This window comes from Nicotiana tabacum, chromosome 14 (assembly GCF_000715075.1).
Source record: "Nicotiana tabacum cultivar K326 chromosome 14, ASM71507v2, whole genome shotgun sequence".
NCBI classification, from domain to species: Eukaryota; Viridiplantae; Streptophyta; class Magnoliopsida; order Solanales; family Solanaceae; genus Nicotiana; species Nicotiana tabacum.
The window spans coordinates 107,053,559-107,072,115 of NC_134093.1; the positions used below are offsets into that span (position 1 = coordinate 107,053,559).

Sequence of the window (18,557 nt, forward strand, 5' to 3'; positions counted from 1 at the left end):
ATTTAATGGCTTATTGCGACAAGTTGGTCGGAGTGGGGAGAAATGAGAAACTAAGGATGAAATTCTTTATAAGGAGTCTGACGGGAGAGGCACTCACCTGGTATACTCGACGAGACCCGCAGAATTGGAGAACTTGGCAAGATTTGGCGGAGGACTTCATGAACCATTTTTCAATTCAATACAGAAATCACTCCTGATCGGTTCACGCTGGTGAACCTAAAGAAAAAACCATCAGAGTCATTTCAAGAATATGCACGACGTTGGAGTACAGAAATTGCTAGGACGCAACCACTGCTGGGCGATAGCAAACTAACCAAGCACTTCATCCGAGCCTAGAAAGGGATATACTTTGAAAAGGTGATGGGTCAAAAGTTCTCCGAGTTTGTTAAGATGGGAGATTTTCTATAGGAGGGAATAAAATCTGGTAAGGTGTAATCTATGGCAGCACTAGAAGCGGCCATCAAGGCCATCCAGTCAGGATCAATTGGTAGTGGAAATAAAAAAAATGAAGAGGTCTCAGCAGTCATCCCGTACTATTAAACTAACCCACCTCTTGGAAGCACCTCGTACTCCCCAAACAACCACTCATCATCACCTACCTATGCTTCAATATATACCCAACCATACTACCACCCTTAACAATAATACAACCCTCTCCGAGCCAACAACAACCAAAACCCACAACGACCGTATGCTCCTGTCCAAATCACTACTCACCAATACCGATAGTGTACGCACCATGTCCTCGTCCCAACTTTAAAGAAAGGGGTCCCAGAGCCTATACCCCGATTGCTGAGCCTCTGGACCAATTGTTTGAAAGGTTGAGGAGAGCAGGATTGATATACCCAATTGAGGGAAGGGTTCCTGAACATCCCTCCAAATATTTTGATGCCACTAAAAGATGCATGTATCATTCCAATGTACCGAGACTGAAAATTGTTTCAAGCTGAAAAATGAAATTGAAACCCTGATCAAGAGCGAAGCCATTTAGTGCACTCCAGTACCACCTAATATGATCCGCAATCCATTTCCAAATAATTGAAACCAAGGATCTAACATGATCACATTGGATGAAGAATATGATCTTAAGGGAACAATTATCACTATTGGAAATGCAGAAGCTACAAGGATCCCTCCTCAAACATCTCATGTCATCATGGTACAACTGAAGCCTAAAATAGCAGTTCAAACTTATCTACAGCAACCCACCGATGCTGCTCAGGGTGAAGAAGATCAGGAATACAAAAATATCCCATGGACCTATCAGCAAAAGGGGAAAGCCAAAATGACAGACTGTGTCGCAGCCCATGGAATGACTAGGTCTAGAAGATGCTACGCCCCTGAAGTGGTCAATCGAATAAATTCAGGGAGAGAACAAACTCCATGGAGGAATATAACAGACCTAGAAGCCGCGGAGTTTTGGAAAATGATGTCAAGTAACGAGTATTCTGTGGAAGAACAGTTAAAGAAAACTCCAACAGAGATCCATCATGGATCTACTGATGAGCTCTAACAGCCATAAAGACGCTTTATTGAAAATACTAAGCGGAGTAAGTGTACCAAGTAACACCACCAGTGAGGCATTGGCCGCGATGATTGGGAAAATGGTAAAGGCAAACATGATCACTTTCAGAAGAGATGAACTTCCTGTCATGGGCGCAAGTCATAACGAGGCTCTTCACATCACTTTCAAATATGGGGACAATGTGGTATCTCGGGTGTTGGTCGATGGGGAATCATGAGTCAACATTTTCCCGCTTTCCACCCAGCGAAAGTTAGGAATGCATTTAAGGGAAGTCAAAGAAAGCCATGTAAGGGTAAGAGCCTTTGACGGTTCGCAAAAGGATGTTATTGGGGAAATTTATCTAGCCTTGCATATCGGGCTAGTCGGCTTTCCAGTATTAGTTCAAGTGATGGACATCTCCTCTTCTTACAATTTCCTACTAGGAAGGCCCTGGATACATATGGCAGGGGCCGTGCCATCTATCTTACACCAATGCATAAAATTCGAGTGGGAATGCCAAGAGATCGTGGTCCACGGCGAGTGAGGTCACTTCGCCTATTTGGAGTATGTTGTCCCATTCATTGAGGGACTAGACGGAGTCACCTTGCACGTTGTAGAAATCATACAGACTACCGAAAAAGAGAAGACTGAACAGAATTTGGGAATGCAATCGCCATACATATCCAAGATAACCATGGGGGGATGATTAAATATGGATACAGGCCAGGGACAGGGTTGGGAGCCAAGTCAGATGGGATCATAGAACCAATTGAGCACAATTAGAAGAAAGGAAGGGCTGGCATAGGATATCATCCCCCAGAAGGGAAAACGCGCACCATTAGCTCAGGGAAAAAGCTTTTCGTGCCAGAGCATGTTTCAAGTCCAGGATAGAGTTCAATGCCCGAAGATGATATCATCGACGATGTTCGTGAATATGATTGAAGAATGTTGTGAAGGAACTGACATCAAGAAACCAACTATCAGAGATGTCGAACCAGGGGAAGAGCTACAGAATTGGACAGGCAGTCCATCTTTGGTTCACCAGGCATAGTCAATTGAGGCATGTACCGTGTCTGTACTCTTTTGTCATTTGCCTCTTGTGAACGCTTAAGACGTTCCCATTTTGATGAAATAAAGAGCATCTTTTCTTAAGTATCGCAATTCTATTTTTATTGCTCTATTTATACCTAGCTTTTCTTTTAAGTACTCAACCAGATAAAAAAACACGTTCCACAATTATGACTTGTAACGAAACTACTGAGCGCAACGATCCGGATTACAAGGAATATGCGAGAGTATGATGCCAGACAATCTCCCGCATGAGATCGAGTAGCTGGAGAGTCAGAAGAAGCCCAACCTTGAAGAAACGGAAGTATACAATCTTGGAAGTGAAGAAGATATGAAAGAAACCAGAATCAGAATTCAGCTAGAAGTCGAGTAGAAGGGAAAATGATTGAGCTCCTCCGACAATATGTCGAGGTATTTCGTGGTCCTATGATGACATGCTAGGATTAAGCACCGATATTGTCTTGCATCGACTACCCACTAACCCTACTAGACCTTTGGCCAAGCAGAAGCCCAGGAAATTCTAACCCGATTTAAGTTTGAGGATAAAAGAGGAGGTGAGCAAATAGATAAAGGAAAATGTAGTAAGGGTCACCAACTATCCAAGTTGGTTGGAAAACATCGTCCCAGTGACAAAAAAAAATGGAAAGATCAGAATATGTGCAGATTACCGGGATCTCAACAAAGCTAGCCTAAAGGACGATTTCCCCTTGCCAAATATCCACATCTTCATCGACAAATGTGTGAAGCATGAACTGCAGTCAGTTTTGGATTGTTTTGCCAGATACCACCAAATCCTAATGCACGAGGAAAATGCAGAGAAGACAACTTTCACCACTCCTTAGGGAGTCTATTGTTATAGGGTCATGTCGTTCGGTCTCAAGAATATCGGCGCCACCTACATAAGGGCCATGGAGACCCTTTTTCACGATATGATTCATAAGGAGATCGAAGTATATGTGAATGATGTCATCATAAAATCTATGAAGAGTTCAGAGCATCTGGATGACTTAAGGATATTATTCAAACACTTGCGAAGGTATGATTTGAAGCTGAATCCAGCAAAGTGCGCGTTTGGAGTCCTGGCTGGAAAACTATTGGGTTTTATTGTAAGCAGGAAAGGTATAGAACTGGACCCATCAAAAATCAAGGCCATCCAGGAATTGCCACAACCAAAGAGCAAGAAAGATGTCATGAGTTTCTTGGGAAGATTGAATTACATCATTCGTTTCATATCCCACTCCATAGTAATCTGTGAACCTATCCTCAAACTATTAAAGAAGGATGATGCCACAAAATAGATAGAGGAATTCCAGAAAGCCTTCGATAGAATCAAAAAGTACCTTTCAAACCCACCAATATTGGTTCCCCCTGAACCAGGGAAGCCATTGTTGCTCTATTTGTCAGTCTGGGACAATGTCTTTGGCTGTGTGTTGGGGAAGCACGACAAAACTTGGAGGAAGGAGAAGGCCATCTACTACCTAAGCAAGAAGTTCACACCGTGCGAAGCCAATTATACTTTGATAAAATGCACTTGTTGTTCTCTAACATGGATTGCTCAGAAACTAAGGCATTACATGTCGGCATACACCACGCATATGATATCTCGGCTCAATCCACTCAAGTACATTTTTCAAAAACCAATGCCTACCGGGAAGCTAGCTAAGTGGAAAATCCTCCTCAACGAATTTGACATTGTGTACATAACTCAGAAGGCTATCAAAGGACAAGCCTTAGCTGACTACCTCGCCAAGAATCTGGTGGATGGGGATTATGAACCACTTACCACGTATTTTCCCAATGAAGAGGTACTATTTGCCGGAGAAGATATTGCAGAATCATACCTCGGATGGAGGATGTTTTTCAATGGAAACAAAAATTTCAAAGGAGTCGGAGTTGGGGAAGTCTTGGTTTCGGAATCTGGACAACACTATCCAGCATCGGCAAAGATAAGATTCCCTTGCACCAATAATATGGCAGAATACGAGGCATGCAACCTTGGAATCAGAATGGCAGTCGGCATGAACATAAAAAACTTTTGGTCATATAAGAATTTGATTTGCTGATCTATGAGAGCTGGATACTTTTGGATGACTATGGAAAGCGATATCATCCGCTATGTGCAGAAGTGTCACCAGTGCCAGATTCACGTCCCTAGAATTCAGAACGAGTTTGCCGACACCCTTTGTGACCTTATCATCTATGATTCAACATTCACACAAGAACTACATCGACCCCATCGAGATAGAAATCAAGGATCAACATGCCTATTGCTTCCATGTGAATGAAGAACCATATGGTAAACCTTGGTATCACGAGAAGTTTCTTGCAACCCAAGAATACCTAGAAAATTCTACTAATGGTCAAAAGCGAGCCCTCAGGAGATTGGTAAACCACTTTTTCCTCAACGGGGAAGTCTTGTATAGGAGGACCCCCGACTTAGATTTGCTGAGATATGTAGACACAGCCGAAGCAACCAGACTGCTTGAAGAAATACATGCAGAGATATGCGGACCCCATATGAATGGGTTCACATTAGCCAAGAAGATTTTAAGAGCTGGATACTTTTGGATGACAATGGAAAGCGACAACATCCGCTATATGCAGAAATGTCACTAGTGCCAGATTCAGGGAGATTTCATCCGGGTTCCACCAAATACGTTAAATGTAATGGGTTTACCCTGGCCTTTCGCTGCCTGGGGCATGGACGTGATAGGATCCATAGAGCATGCAATGTCCAACAGACATCGTTTCATTTTGGTAGCCATCGACTATTTCACTAAATGGGTCGAGGCATCTAATTAAAAAGTCTTCACGAAAAAGGTAGTGGCAAAATTTGTCCGTAACAACAACGTTTGCAGATTTGGAATACCGGAGTCTATCATCACTAACAATGCTGCCAATCTCAATAGCGACCTCATGAGAGAAATCTGTGAAAAGTTCAGAATCGTCCACCGCAATTCCACAGCTTAAAGACCACAAATGAATGGAGCAGCCTCGGCAGCTAACAAGAATATCAAGAGGATTTTGCGAAATATAGTGGACAATTACAGACAATGGCATGAGAAGCTACCTTTTGCTTTATTGGGTTACCGGACTACCATTAGAACATCCACTGGGGCAACGCCGTACATGTTGGTATACGGCAGTGAAGCAGTGATACCCCCAGAGGTCGAAATTCTGTCCTTAAGAGTCATCCAAGAAGCAAAATTGGACGACGCATAGTGGATACGGGTAAGAGAAGAACAACTCATTCTCATTGACGAGAAAGGAATAAATGCAATATGTCATGGACAGTTATACCAGAACAGGATGGCTAGTGCATTTAAAAAAAGAGTGAAGCCTCGCCAATTCGAACCGGGGCTGTTGGTTCTGAAGAAAATCTTTCCCCATCAAGAGGAGGCTAAAGGGAAGCTTGCACCAAAATGGCAAGGTCCTTACGTAGTCCACAGAGCACTGTCTGGTAGAGCTCTAATCTTAGCAAAAATGGATGGAAGAGTTAGCACGAAGCCGAGCAACACGGATGCAATCAATACATATTACGTCTGAGGGCAAATAGAGTTAGATTTTTGATGTAACAGAAGAACGTTCAACCTGACTTCCCACGCAAGGATACGTAGGCAACCCATATAGGGTTCAGTTTCTCTCCCTCTTTCTCTTGTAATAGAAAAAACAAATGTCATTTCTTACGATATCTAGGAACTACGCCGACTTGATTTCCTCAAAAAGGAATACATAGGCAATCCTCATCGGATTTAGTCGTCTTTTGTAATTGAACTACATTCTGGCCGGATTTTGTCTTAGATACGTATGTTGTCTAAGTTAGACTCGGCCATTTTTCATTCTTAATCTCATCTTTTGCATTTGTTGTAATTGAACTACGTCCCGACCTGATTCCATTTTGGATACGTAGGCTGCCTGATTCGGGCTCGGTCATTTCATCGCATTATATCATTATCCCACAAAGTACGTTCATACCTGATTCTATTTTGGATACGTATGCAACTTGAAAGGGTTCGGTCATAACCTTAGAAAACCTCTGTAACGCATTAGTTTTAATTAGGACGCAGTCGCAACGGCCAGTTGCTGTGTTATCAGAGATACCATAGAAGATTGACATCAACTGGACGGGATTCTTAGAGAAATGCATACACGTGCGGAGAACCCTTTTGGTAACATGTCATAATCTGGAACGATGACATTTGCCTTAAAAGAAACAAATATTTTTAAAATATTTTCTAAAATATACATATATAAAGTAATCTGCTCCATCTACCGGACTCCGTGGCACAATCATGTCAAAGGCTGGGGCAAATCAATACCAGTGTCGATGCAAACCAACTTCCCCCCTCTCTTACTAAGAAGTTTCTTTGAGTGCAAGGTCCACAGGGAGTAAAGAATCACTGGAACCACACTGGGTCAAATGACGGACCCGCCACTTGCCTAATATTATATCTCCTCCCTTTTACTTAAAATGTTTTAGCACAACTAAAGCTAACTCTTGAATTCTTTGCAGGAGCCTCAGAATCATACATCTTGATGTGGATAATTTGTAAATAGCAAATCGTCTACTCACCTAATCGGAACATCTTGTACAAAACGAATGCCGGCTTCACCAATCGAAGTCTTGTAAATAGCAAACCGTCAGCTCAACCAATCAGAGCACCCTGTACAAATTGCATGTCGGCTTCACCAATCGAAGTCCTGTATATAGCAAACTGTCAGTTCAATCAATCGGAGTGCCTTGTACAAATCGAACGTCGGCTTCACCAACTGGAGCCTTCTATATAGGAAACTGCAAACTTTGACATCAAAAAGCAATTTGCAGCACCGCTCCATCAATCACGAATGCCAGAATAGTCAATTACGAACCTCGTCACCAACGTTCTTCCAATCGATGGCCGCAACTTAGTTTTGCAGTCAAGAGTATCTCTTGGGCATGCTCATGTTTAATTTTCATTGTTAACTTGAATATTTTAACGTTTTGTTCGTGCAACTCTAGGCACAATTTCGATCTCCCCCAAGCCGGGACTACTTTACATTTCAGTGCAAAGCTCTCCCAACAAGCGAAGACATTTCTCAGTGCAAAGCTCTCGCAGTAAGTGGAGACGCACTTTACTAGTTAAGCTCTCCCAACAAGCGGAGGCAATTTTCAAATGCTCTGACAGCTGCATAACGGTACTCAACTTGTCTAACAAATCGAGTCAGGATCAAGTATCCCATCATCTCAATTCCGAATAACGGCTCGCCGACAGCCAGACATCATTATTTCTGCATAATTTACATCGCATCGTGTATTTCATTTTGTTTTGCAGGAACAAACATTGTAGCATGGAATTACTTCTTAGCAGTAGACCGAACTACACCGCTATGGGGACATCTAACCCAGTAGCGGGCTCAAGATCCCAGATCCCAATTCAGGATGACCAGCAAGCTCAAAGTTTCGAATAATTCAAATCAGGCCGCAAAGTTCAATCCATTATGAGTGATCAATCTTTCGCCTCGCCATATCATCATAATACGATATTGAGGCAATTCATGTGAGTGCCACTTCCCCAAAGTCTTTATTCTAGAACTACATGAGACCTGATCCTCGTTAAGCCTGAGGTATGTAAGCAATTCAAAGCCAGAATTTGGTCCAACATTCCTAAATCCTTCCAAATTTTTCCTCTACTCCATCCTGCAATTCCCCATCCTCATTTCCTGCAATATCTGCCTAAAGTTGGGACAAAATTGACTTTGGTTCAATTTCTTTACCTGAAAACTCTTTCATCGTCTTCGGTCAAAGAGGGGCAGCTGTTGACAACCAATTTTGACCCTCTTTTTTACAGTTAATTTATTCACGCTTAATAATTTACAATAAATGCTTTAAAAGTATTTTTCTAGTAATGAAAATCTATTTTATAAATTAATTAAGTATTAGTTTCAAAATTAATCACATAGTACTAATATTGTGTAATTACAAATATATTTACTATCATAAAATAACTTTTGTATATACATTACATAGGTTTTACAATTTGACAAAATTATTCCTTAATTTCTAAAATTAGGTTACTCTATTGATAATTTGAAATTAGTGCTACAATTAAGTGTCATTTATAGATAATTTAAATAATTAGTAGCATATAGTAATTATAATTTCACCACATTTTATTAAAATTGTTAAGTTTATTTAAATTGATTTTAAAAGAGATATTTTTTAAAACTAACTGCTACAATGGCAATTCCTTAACCAAGCACAAAGTGACTATTCTATAAATTAATTTTGGCTTAAATACCAGGCCCAAATCGGAAAAACCCAATCCAAACACCCAATCCCCTTCCAACTTGGCAATCCTTGCCATTACCTCTCAACCAATCATGACATGGTACGTCACCAGTTGATCCCAATCACAAAACAAACACAAGCGATCTGAACCGTTGATTCAAACCATCAACTGTCACAAATTATTCCCTATTTTTCGTTTAAATCCCAACCCATTATTAGAAATTATCTTAGTTGTTAAATCATATAGATCCAACGACCCCCATATGTTTCTAAAATCATTTTTCTTACATAAGTAACGCCCTGATTTATTAGGGTCATTGATCAAATGATCCAACAACCCATATCTTTTCCCCCCATTTTAACTCAGAGATCAAGCGATCTCACACCCCAAACCCTAACTCAACTCCCCTTACCTAACTGCCTTTATTTCCTCTTCTTCTCTCTTTGTCTCGTCTGCCTAAAACCCCCATCAATCAACAAACCTTGCACAAATTGGTGCAAGGTCTTGAAATCGACCTCAAATCATCTCATATGTCTTCCATATCCAGGATTCCCGTTGGACCTTTACCTATTTTAACACCAAATGAAATCTCCCAAAATCCGAACTTTAATCTGAGATATGAGATTTCAAATCGTCATTGATATTTCAAATCCATGGCATGCATGGCTATTCCTTTTGTTCCTGCACTATCAGTCCTGTCGTTCTTTCCATTTTCGCCTTTCAAATTCAAAACCCTAGTCGAGAAAATCAGACCTAAAAGGTGAAACTTCAAAGTCGCAGGATTCGTCCTTCATTCTTTCAAATCAAAGCGAGCAGGAGGTGTTAGCTGGCTTCATCATCAATATTTGACACCCAGAGGTCAAATTCAATGACCTCTTGATATTAGAGTTTTAACTGATGGTTTCTTGTGCCTTAACGATTCACTCTACTCCAGTACTCAAGTAAAATCATTACTGATTCCACCCTCTGTCTTCTGATTTTCACTCGATTAGTTGTCATCATCTACCATGTGTCAGCCTCCACTACTGGTTTGAATTCATGAAGCCTTGGTGCATTGAATGCCACTATAAAAAGGGATCATTAATGTTCTTACCAAGAGACAACCTAACACAACAAAACTAGAGCAACCAAAATACTAAGAAATTAGGTTTTCTGATAATTAAGTCTTTTACTATTTTCTTCTCTTTTGTCGATTTCTTTGCTAGTTTAAGTTTGAAAGTTTTTTTGCGATCTTTGAACAATAAAAGGGAATTCGTTTAGTCTACTGCCCTTAAGAAGGTCAACACCCTTCTTCCCCTTTTTCTTTTTGTTGCCTCTCTAAATGATTTAGATACGTTAATGTTAAATTTTTGTAGATTATAATTATACTGTATGTGTTGGACTTGTTTTGATAATCATGTTTTGTTTGTATAATAATCCTTTACGAGCAGCCTATTCTGTCATAATTCCTATGTGATAATCGATTAGTTGAATGATAATTATTGATCTTTGTTCTAAGCTTTCTCACAGCTTCTATGACTAAATTCTTATATGTTTATGTTCAATATAAACTTCATAGTTCTTAGTGACTCATAATGAGCTTATTCTTGTTTTATTGCACTTCTGTAATTTTATGACTTCTAAAGGATAAGTGTGTTATTTGGTAGCTATTGAAATCTGAATTTTTTCAAGACTTGTGTCCTTTCCCTTTAACCTTATGTCTGAACTTACAATGTTTAAGAAATTTTTTGTTTATCTTTGTTTGTTAAAACTGCTTTTGAATTAGCACTATGGTCTTTATTCTGTTTGATTACCATCATCGATAAGCCAATTATGTTCATGTTTACATTCCACCAATAATATTGTTATAATGGCCACCTCTGTATATCATTTCCTTGCATTCTACATGCTTGTAGTCAGGTTCATTATGTGATAATCTTAACTGATATACCATATATCCAAGTCACTCAACTGAGTTGAAGGAATCTGAGTGCCTAGATACTTTCTACTCTGCATCTATACCTATTAATTCTAAGAGTGATATCTGATCTATCACTAGGGCCTTCCCGTGATCATGTTCAGCTGTTGCATGTATAGGAATACTATCTTACTTACATCAAGATGTTCCTTCCTCATGAATCTTTGTTGCATATACATTCTGTAAGATTAACTATTTTTCTCTTTTAGTGTAAGTCATAATTTGTTTATATAAAGTCAACCATTAATTGTTGCATAACTAGGTTTGTCTGTTCTATAAAAAGTTTAGGTCTTCATACACATGTGCACTACATCCATGTCCTTAGTGTTTGAACCCCTAAGGAATTTTGAAAAGTCTGCAGTTAGTTTATCTCTCATGAAGAAATGAATTAGGCCTACTGCTAAAACCAATGATAGAATTGAAACATGATTACTTCATACCTATATGCTGAGCTAGGTTCATGTGGAGTTTGAACTTGTTTGACTCAAAGTTTTTACCTCCTCTCTCTCCACTTGCCTGATCATTTTGATTTTGTAATGTATAAAGTTCTCATACTTGTTTGAGGTCACTACCTCATTTATTCTGCCTTTAAGCAATTGACTGAATGTTGCTAGCCTTTGCTTAATTCTGTAACACCATACTCTATTTTGAACCATGCTTAGTTTTTCTTCCTACTGTTGATCTAAAACTAGATTTGACTCTCAAACCCTAGTGAAGTCCCTTTGTTGATATTGTTTGAACATGATAACTGACTAATATTATTGGAAGCATGATCGTATTGATACCTTAGGGATACTATACTTAAATCTGTGAGTGTATAATCATGATAAGAATTCAGATCCATGACCTTGATTATATCTCTGAAACAATTGTTGACTATGATTGTTGGTTTGAATCTGCCTTGATGTCCTTAAGTTGCCAAGTGATATTGTCAGTGCATGTTTGAATATACTATGCCTTAATGATTCATTCTTGTAATGGTTTGATAATGAAAATGTGTGTATTCTAAACTCATCCCCTCTCCCTTTAATTTTCCTTGATGTGTTTTTCCCTATTTAGTATCATAGTAGTATGTATTCTCTTGTATTATTTTATTAATAGGAAAGTATATATGTTGTGGTAGGAAGTACTTTAGTATTTAGTTCGTATTAGAAGGGCCTCATTGGAACTTAAACCCATAAGGAAAATATGTCGTTAGTAATTAAGGGTATTTGGGAGCGAAGTTCGACTTTAGGTTGGGCTACCCTCCCCGGCACGAGTATTGCCCTAGGCCTTAAGTCCCTTGAGAACTTTGAAGTATCGGGGATCCAAAGAGAGCTTCGACCTTGAGTGGGATTCCCTCATTAGCTCTTAATTCATTGAAACATTCAGTTCTTTAAGGGTTTAGTATTTAATGACAACGAAAGGGTTCCAATGCGAATTATTTGCTGAGTAAAGCCACCACATTAATATGTAATTTTCTCTACCATATCAATATAGTTCTTGCTTTAATTAATTGTTTATGTATTCGTCCTGTGCATTGAAGTGTTCTGTAGCCAGAATATGTTTAAAGTATTGGATATATGTCTAATGACTTTCTTATCTTTCACATGTACATCTGTTTGGGCCTCTAAGTTCTTGATGAACTCAAGCCCAATTCCAGCTCTATTGCACCGCGTCCAGAGGTCCAAAGTCAGTTGTGTTCACTCTCCTTTACTGTTGGGCCTATCTTCTTTAGGCCCAATCCCAGAGTCCAGTCCTCTTTCCCTCAACTCTCTTTATTTATTATTACTGCCTCGTTAATTTAGTTTACTGCCTCCACTAGTTTAATATTTTAGTTGTATCTGTTATGTCTTTATTATTATTTTATCTCTTATGTATATAACACTCATATATTATAACACGTGCTCTCTTTTTTTATTTATTCTTTAATATCATATGAACTTAGGCAAGCCTTAGGCAATATAGTATTTAAGGGGGGGGGGGGGGATTAGCTAACAGTAGGTCTTTAGTTCGCAAGTTGTAATCTGCCCGATAATTGCTATATTTTTCACTCATTCTTATCTTCTTTAAAAGATTTTAAAATACATAACTTAGAGAAAAGCAACCTCAATTTCTAAAAGGAAAACCAAACTTCAACTTTCGTTTTCTCAAAATAAAAATAAGAACTTCAAAAGATTGTCGCTTTATGGAATTTTCAGCAAATGACCTTTTCTTTGAAAATCTTTTGAATCTAAGGTAAATCCTAAACATACTTTTCTCAAATAACCTTTCATCCTTATGTAAATAACCATCCCCCAAATCAAAGAGTTTTCATAACCTAATCTCTCTTATAAAACTTATAAAATTTAGACCACTTATGTACTAGTTTCACAACTCTTTTAACATATATTATGAATCCTTTTCATAAATTTCTATCCCTCTAAGACTCTATATCCTTTCTGTCAATATCATCCTTAGGTGTACAGTAAGCCATATTCCTTATTATTAATCAAATCTTTTTTACAAATAATAGATCCCAAACTTAGTCTAAATCCTATGGAGCAACCTCGGGTAGAATTTAAGGGGTGCCTAATACCTTCCCCTTAGAAGAATAAGAACCCTTACCTATAATCTCATCGGTTGGAAGACCAGTAAAGAACATGACTTAGTAATTAAATAGTTATCCTAGTATACCTTTAAATATTAGGTGCTGACTCTCTTTCATCAACAACAGAGAAACCACAAGTTGAATTTTGTCTTGACTAGTGCAAAATAGGGTGCAACAGTTATCACTTGTTGTCACATCATGTTATCATTGTTGGGATGTTTGGCATGAGATTTGTGAGGTTGATATATTGGAGAGGATGATGACTGAGTGAGGCTGAGGGCCTGATTGTGAGTGATATTTATAGGATCGGGCTACACACCACAATATGCTTTATTGATCCATGCATGATTGTCTTATATTAGCGCTTGGGAAGGATCCGCCCCTCCGGAGTCTTACATACCAACAATGAGCGCAAGTACCTACTGAGTGCGAGTGCCGAGTGATTGGGAAGACTGAGTGACTGGGAGGACTGAGTCACTGCGAGTGCTGAGTGAGGTTGACTGCTCCGAGAGCATGAGCACATGAATTTATCACTGTGGTGCATTACACTTGGCATGCATACTTGGCATATAGGCATTGAGATGCATTTCCTCATGATATACGGTATTGTGACATTTATGACTTCTCATACGCATTGACATGTAGGCATAGAAATGTACTTTCCCTGTGCTATTTGATAATGGAGCATCTTATTTGTTGTTGAATAGTTTTGGAAAAAATCACAGTTTTTCTGACATACTCACATTTTGGTGACTTCGGTGAAAGATTTGGGTTTTACTGTTATACCTAAAAAGCATGCCTATTTTCCGTAATTATGAACGAACCGAGCATAATATCTTTGAGCATTACTCGTAATGTTTTCATTATTACTACAAGTTATTCTTGGCTATTGGTATTGGACTCTGACCGTTGTCCAAGATCGTTAATACTTTCAACCTAAGGTTAGGTTTGTTACCTATTGAGTACATGGGATCGGTTGTACTCATACTACACTTCTGCACCTTGCGTGCAGAATTTTGGAGGTGATGTTGTTGTGTTTGATATAAGCTGGCATTGAAGATGTACCTATATTCCGGTTGTAGCTACCTCTTGTTCATGGTAGCTTAAGATTTATAAAAATCTATTTATATATATTTTGAACAGATGATGTATTTATTTCATATAAGTTTTGTAAACTCTAAGTCTTAGAAGCTCATGATTAATATTACGAGTCCTTGGAGAGTTGTATAAAATTCAGTTAGTTCATTTTTTACTATTACCATTATCATTATATTGTTGTTTATTGTTAATTAGCTTACCTAGCGGGTTGGGTTAGGTACCATCACGACTAGTTAGATTTTGGGTCGTGACAAGTTGGTATCAGAGCTTTAGGTTCATAGGTTCTACTAGTCATTAGCAAATGTCTAGTAGAGTCTTGTGGATCGGTTTGATGACGTCCATACCTATATTCGAGAGGCTATAGGACATTTAGGATAAACATCCCATCTTTCTTTCCTTATCATGCGGCATTGATTCAGCTTGGAGAGTATTCCTTTGAATTCCTTCCATTTATTCGTATGCGCATGTGAGCGCTCGGTATCAGTTGTACATAGACGGCTTGTGGATTTCATGGATGAGGTGCGACATATTTTTTTTGTGTTTTGGTGATAGGCTAGTCTGGAGGACTTGAGGCCCGATTTAGCCCACGGCTTAGGCTCGGTAGTTTCAGTTATGTGAGCGTGTGCTTTTGGATTTATATGTCTTATAGTGTCCCTAAGAGTGGAATTTATGGCTTTGTGAGTGGTTGGACGGCTATATAATGAGTATGACGTGATTGTGGTGTGCTTTCAGACGGTTTGGATGGGGTGAGAAGGGTTGCTTGGGATGTAAAAAGGACTATTGGATGTTTGAATTTCGTCTGGATGTGTTGTACAGTCTCTAGTTATGATTGTGTTGAGTGATCTTTCATGTTGTTTATTGGTGGAATGAAGTAGATTCTCATGTCTTATTGATGAGCTCAGATTAAGGAAGATTAAGTGGTTGCATAGTAGTTGCGGCTGCAATACATCCTTGTCCTTAGTGTTTGAACCCCTAAGGAATTATGAAAAGTCTGCAGTTAGTTTATCTCTCATGAAGAAATGACTTAGGCCTACTACTAAAACCAATGATAGAATTGAAACATGATTACTTCATACCTATATGCTGAGCTAGGTTTATGTGGAGTTTGAACTTGTTTGACACAAAGTTTTCACCTCATCTCTCTCTACTTGCCTGATCATTTTGATTCTGTAATGTATAAAGTTCTCATACTTGTTTGAGGTAATTACCTCATTTATTCTGCCCATAAGCAATTGACTGAATATTGCTAGCCTTTGCTTAATTTTGCAACACCATACTCTATTTTGAACCATGCTTAGTTTTTCTTCCTACTGTTGATCTAAAACTAGATTTGACTCTCAAACCCTAGTAAAGTCCCTTTGTTGATATTGTTTGAACATGATAACTGGCTAATACTATTGGAAGCATGATCGTGTTGATACATTATACTATACTTAAATCTTTGAGTGTGTAATCATGATAAGAATTCAGAACCATGATCTTGATTATATCTCTGAAATAATTGTTGACTATGACTGTTGGTTTGAATTTGTCTTGATGTCCTTAAGTTGCCAAGTGATATTATCAATGCCTGTTTGAATATGCTATGCCTTAGTGATTCATTCCTGTAATGGTTTGATAATGAAAATGTGTGTATTCTAAACTCAGCCCCTCTCCATTTAATTTTCCTTGATGTGTTTTTCTGTATTTAGTATCATAGAAGTATGTATTTTCTTGTATTACTTTATTAATAGGAAAGTATATATGTTGTGGTAGGAAGTACTTTAGTATTTAGTTCGTATTAGAAGGGCCTCATTGGAACTTAAACCCATAAGGAAAACGTATCATTAGTGATTAGGGATATTTGGGAGCGGAGTTCGACTTTAGGTTGGGCTGCCCTCCTCGGCACAAGCATTGCCCTGGGCCTTAAATCCCTTGAGAACTTTGAAGTGTCGGGGATCCAAAGAGAGATTCGACTCAGGAAGATTAAGTGGTTGTATAGTAGTTGAGGCTGTGAAAGGATATAGAGAGATGTCAGTTTGAGGCTAAGCAGGTAGGTTATCACCTGCAGGAAAATTTACGTATGTGTTATCTTTATGATGTTGGGTGGAGAGTCTCTTTCTACCAGTGGGATATACATGTGTTGCGAATTGAGTTTAGATTGGTTGAGCAAGTTGACCTAACCGTCACGAGGATGAATACGAGCTTAGCAGATGATTTGAGGTATTATATGGTGTGTGTTACTTGAGCTTATGAAGGATTTAGTTGAATGTCACTATGGTATTATGGCAGTAATAGAGTATGGGCATTGTGAGTTATCGAGTGTTTTGATATATGGCTTTAAGCCAAGTGGGAGAGTCTACTATCGACGATTTGATTGCATGGTTACGTGTTGTATGTTTCAGTCTGAGGCATAATTATGGATCGGTTATGACTTGCAGAGGCTGGTTTTGAGGATGACTTAAGCAAGAAAATTTCTAAATGCATGGTGTATTATACTTTATGGGTATATGGGAATCATGGAATAATTGAGTTATTATTCGTGAAGGATGTAGTGCAAATGGAGTAGGAATTTGCTTGTTTGCATTAACGAGGGGTTACTTTTTTGTGTGTTGTTGTACTAATGGGGCACAGGTCGTTCGGCCCGTGTGGGGGGTGAAATTGAGATTTGAGAAGAGTGGATGACTCTCGAGAAGGTTCTAATGGATTCACGATTTATATTTAGCAATTGAGAATTTTTTGAATTTTTATATGGCTAGAATCTGAGATTTACATTGGATGGTATCGAGACTTGTGGTATTTCTATATCATTATGGATTCTACATTCTAGTATTAAGAAGGTGAAGTAAATAGCTTTAGATTCACAGAAGGTCTCTTCAGATTAGATATCTTGGTTGTGGTACTTTTGGGGTGCTTAAGAGGGAATACGGAGGCTTGTGGGCCTTAGTGCGGTGTGATTTTATGCTAGGAACTCTTGTGGTGAGCTTTGGGTAAGGATCGTGCTGTTCTGGCAATGAGAAGTGTCAACTTTAGGGTAATTCGGAAAGAACTCAGAGAATTAGGACATCTTGGGAGTAGGTTGGATCAGCACGGTAATGGATATGATCGGTTCTTTAGGTACTTACGATATGGTGAGCCTCTACATGTCTTTTGGGGAAATTATCTTGGGTTTGGCAACCTGCGTGGCTTGGTTGAGATAGAGAGATTTCGTTCTGATGGCTTGGTTATGTGCAAATGGATTTCAAAGTATTCCCGATGGTTTCTACCACAGTTTGAGATGGATATTTCCTACCGGCATGAGGAGCATGCTATGTATTGTGATTTTCTACTAGATGGGATCATGTAAAAGGTTCCTAGCTAATTAGGTATGTAGTTTGCTTGTGACTCAGAGTTGGTAATGAGGTTTTTGTGTTTCTATATGAATGCCTAATAGAGGCGGCGTGTGGTGTGAGATTGGGATTTGCATGTGCAAGTATACGATTCAGTTTCAAAAAGAAAGTCATGAGTTTATGAAGCACATATTATTTCAAATGTTGGCACTAGTTGGTATTACTTGAGAAGAGTGTACATTCAGAAGGCGCATTGAGTTTTGACTTACGGATATTTCATTAATATTGCGGTACTCACTTGGTTGATCGACTGCTGATATTCAGATTTTTGCTATGTGGCATGGAAGGATTATAGAAGTATTTCTCGTGGGGATGATTATGTATGAGAGATGCGTTAGTCATTCGAGTGGTGGAGTTGGGATCGGCTGTGGTGATTCATGTATTCTATGCACTTGGAGACTGGGAATTCTCAGAAGCAAATTGTTTCGGGGTTGCAGACTGTGAAGATGTGGCCAAAGTTAGCTAAATGGTAGTACGTGGTATGGTTAGGTCATTGTGGACTTTTGGAGGGCCATTTATCCATGTGGGGATTACCAGAGTTGATTTGGGAGACCCATTGGTAGGCTCAATGAGGATGTATATTCTACACTAGGTCGAATTTGTCAACTAGCACTGTTATTGCTGAAAGATGTGTTATTCGATTAGACTTGAGCTTGTTCATGTTCTGATATGTTCTATGTGTTACTCTTCTATGCTACGAGGGGTTGTGATTTGTTGGTTCTAT

General features: G+C 38.9%; 1 protein-coding gene across 1 annotated transcript; it reads left to right on the forward strand.

Moving 5' to 3' along the window:
- Positions 1-4,771: 4,771 nt before the first annotated feature.
- LOC107787469 (uncharacterized) lies at positions 4,772-5,188 on the forward strand. Its single transcript, XM_016609050.2, has one exon. The coding sequence runs from the start codon at positions 4,772-4,774 to the stop codon at positions 5,186-5,188; it is 417 nt and encodes a 138-aa protein (XP_016464536.2).
- Positions 5,189-18,557: the final 13,369 nt, after the last annotated feature.

What these genes read in the sequence shown, in the direction of transcription:
- LOC107787469 (XM_016609050.2), top strand. Translation starts at nt 4,772, where the DNA reads ATGATTCAACATTCACACAAGAACTACATCGACCCCATCGAGATAGAA.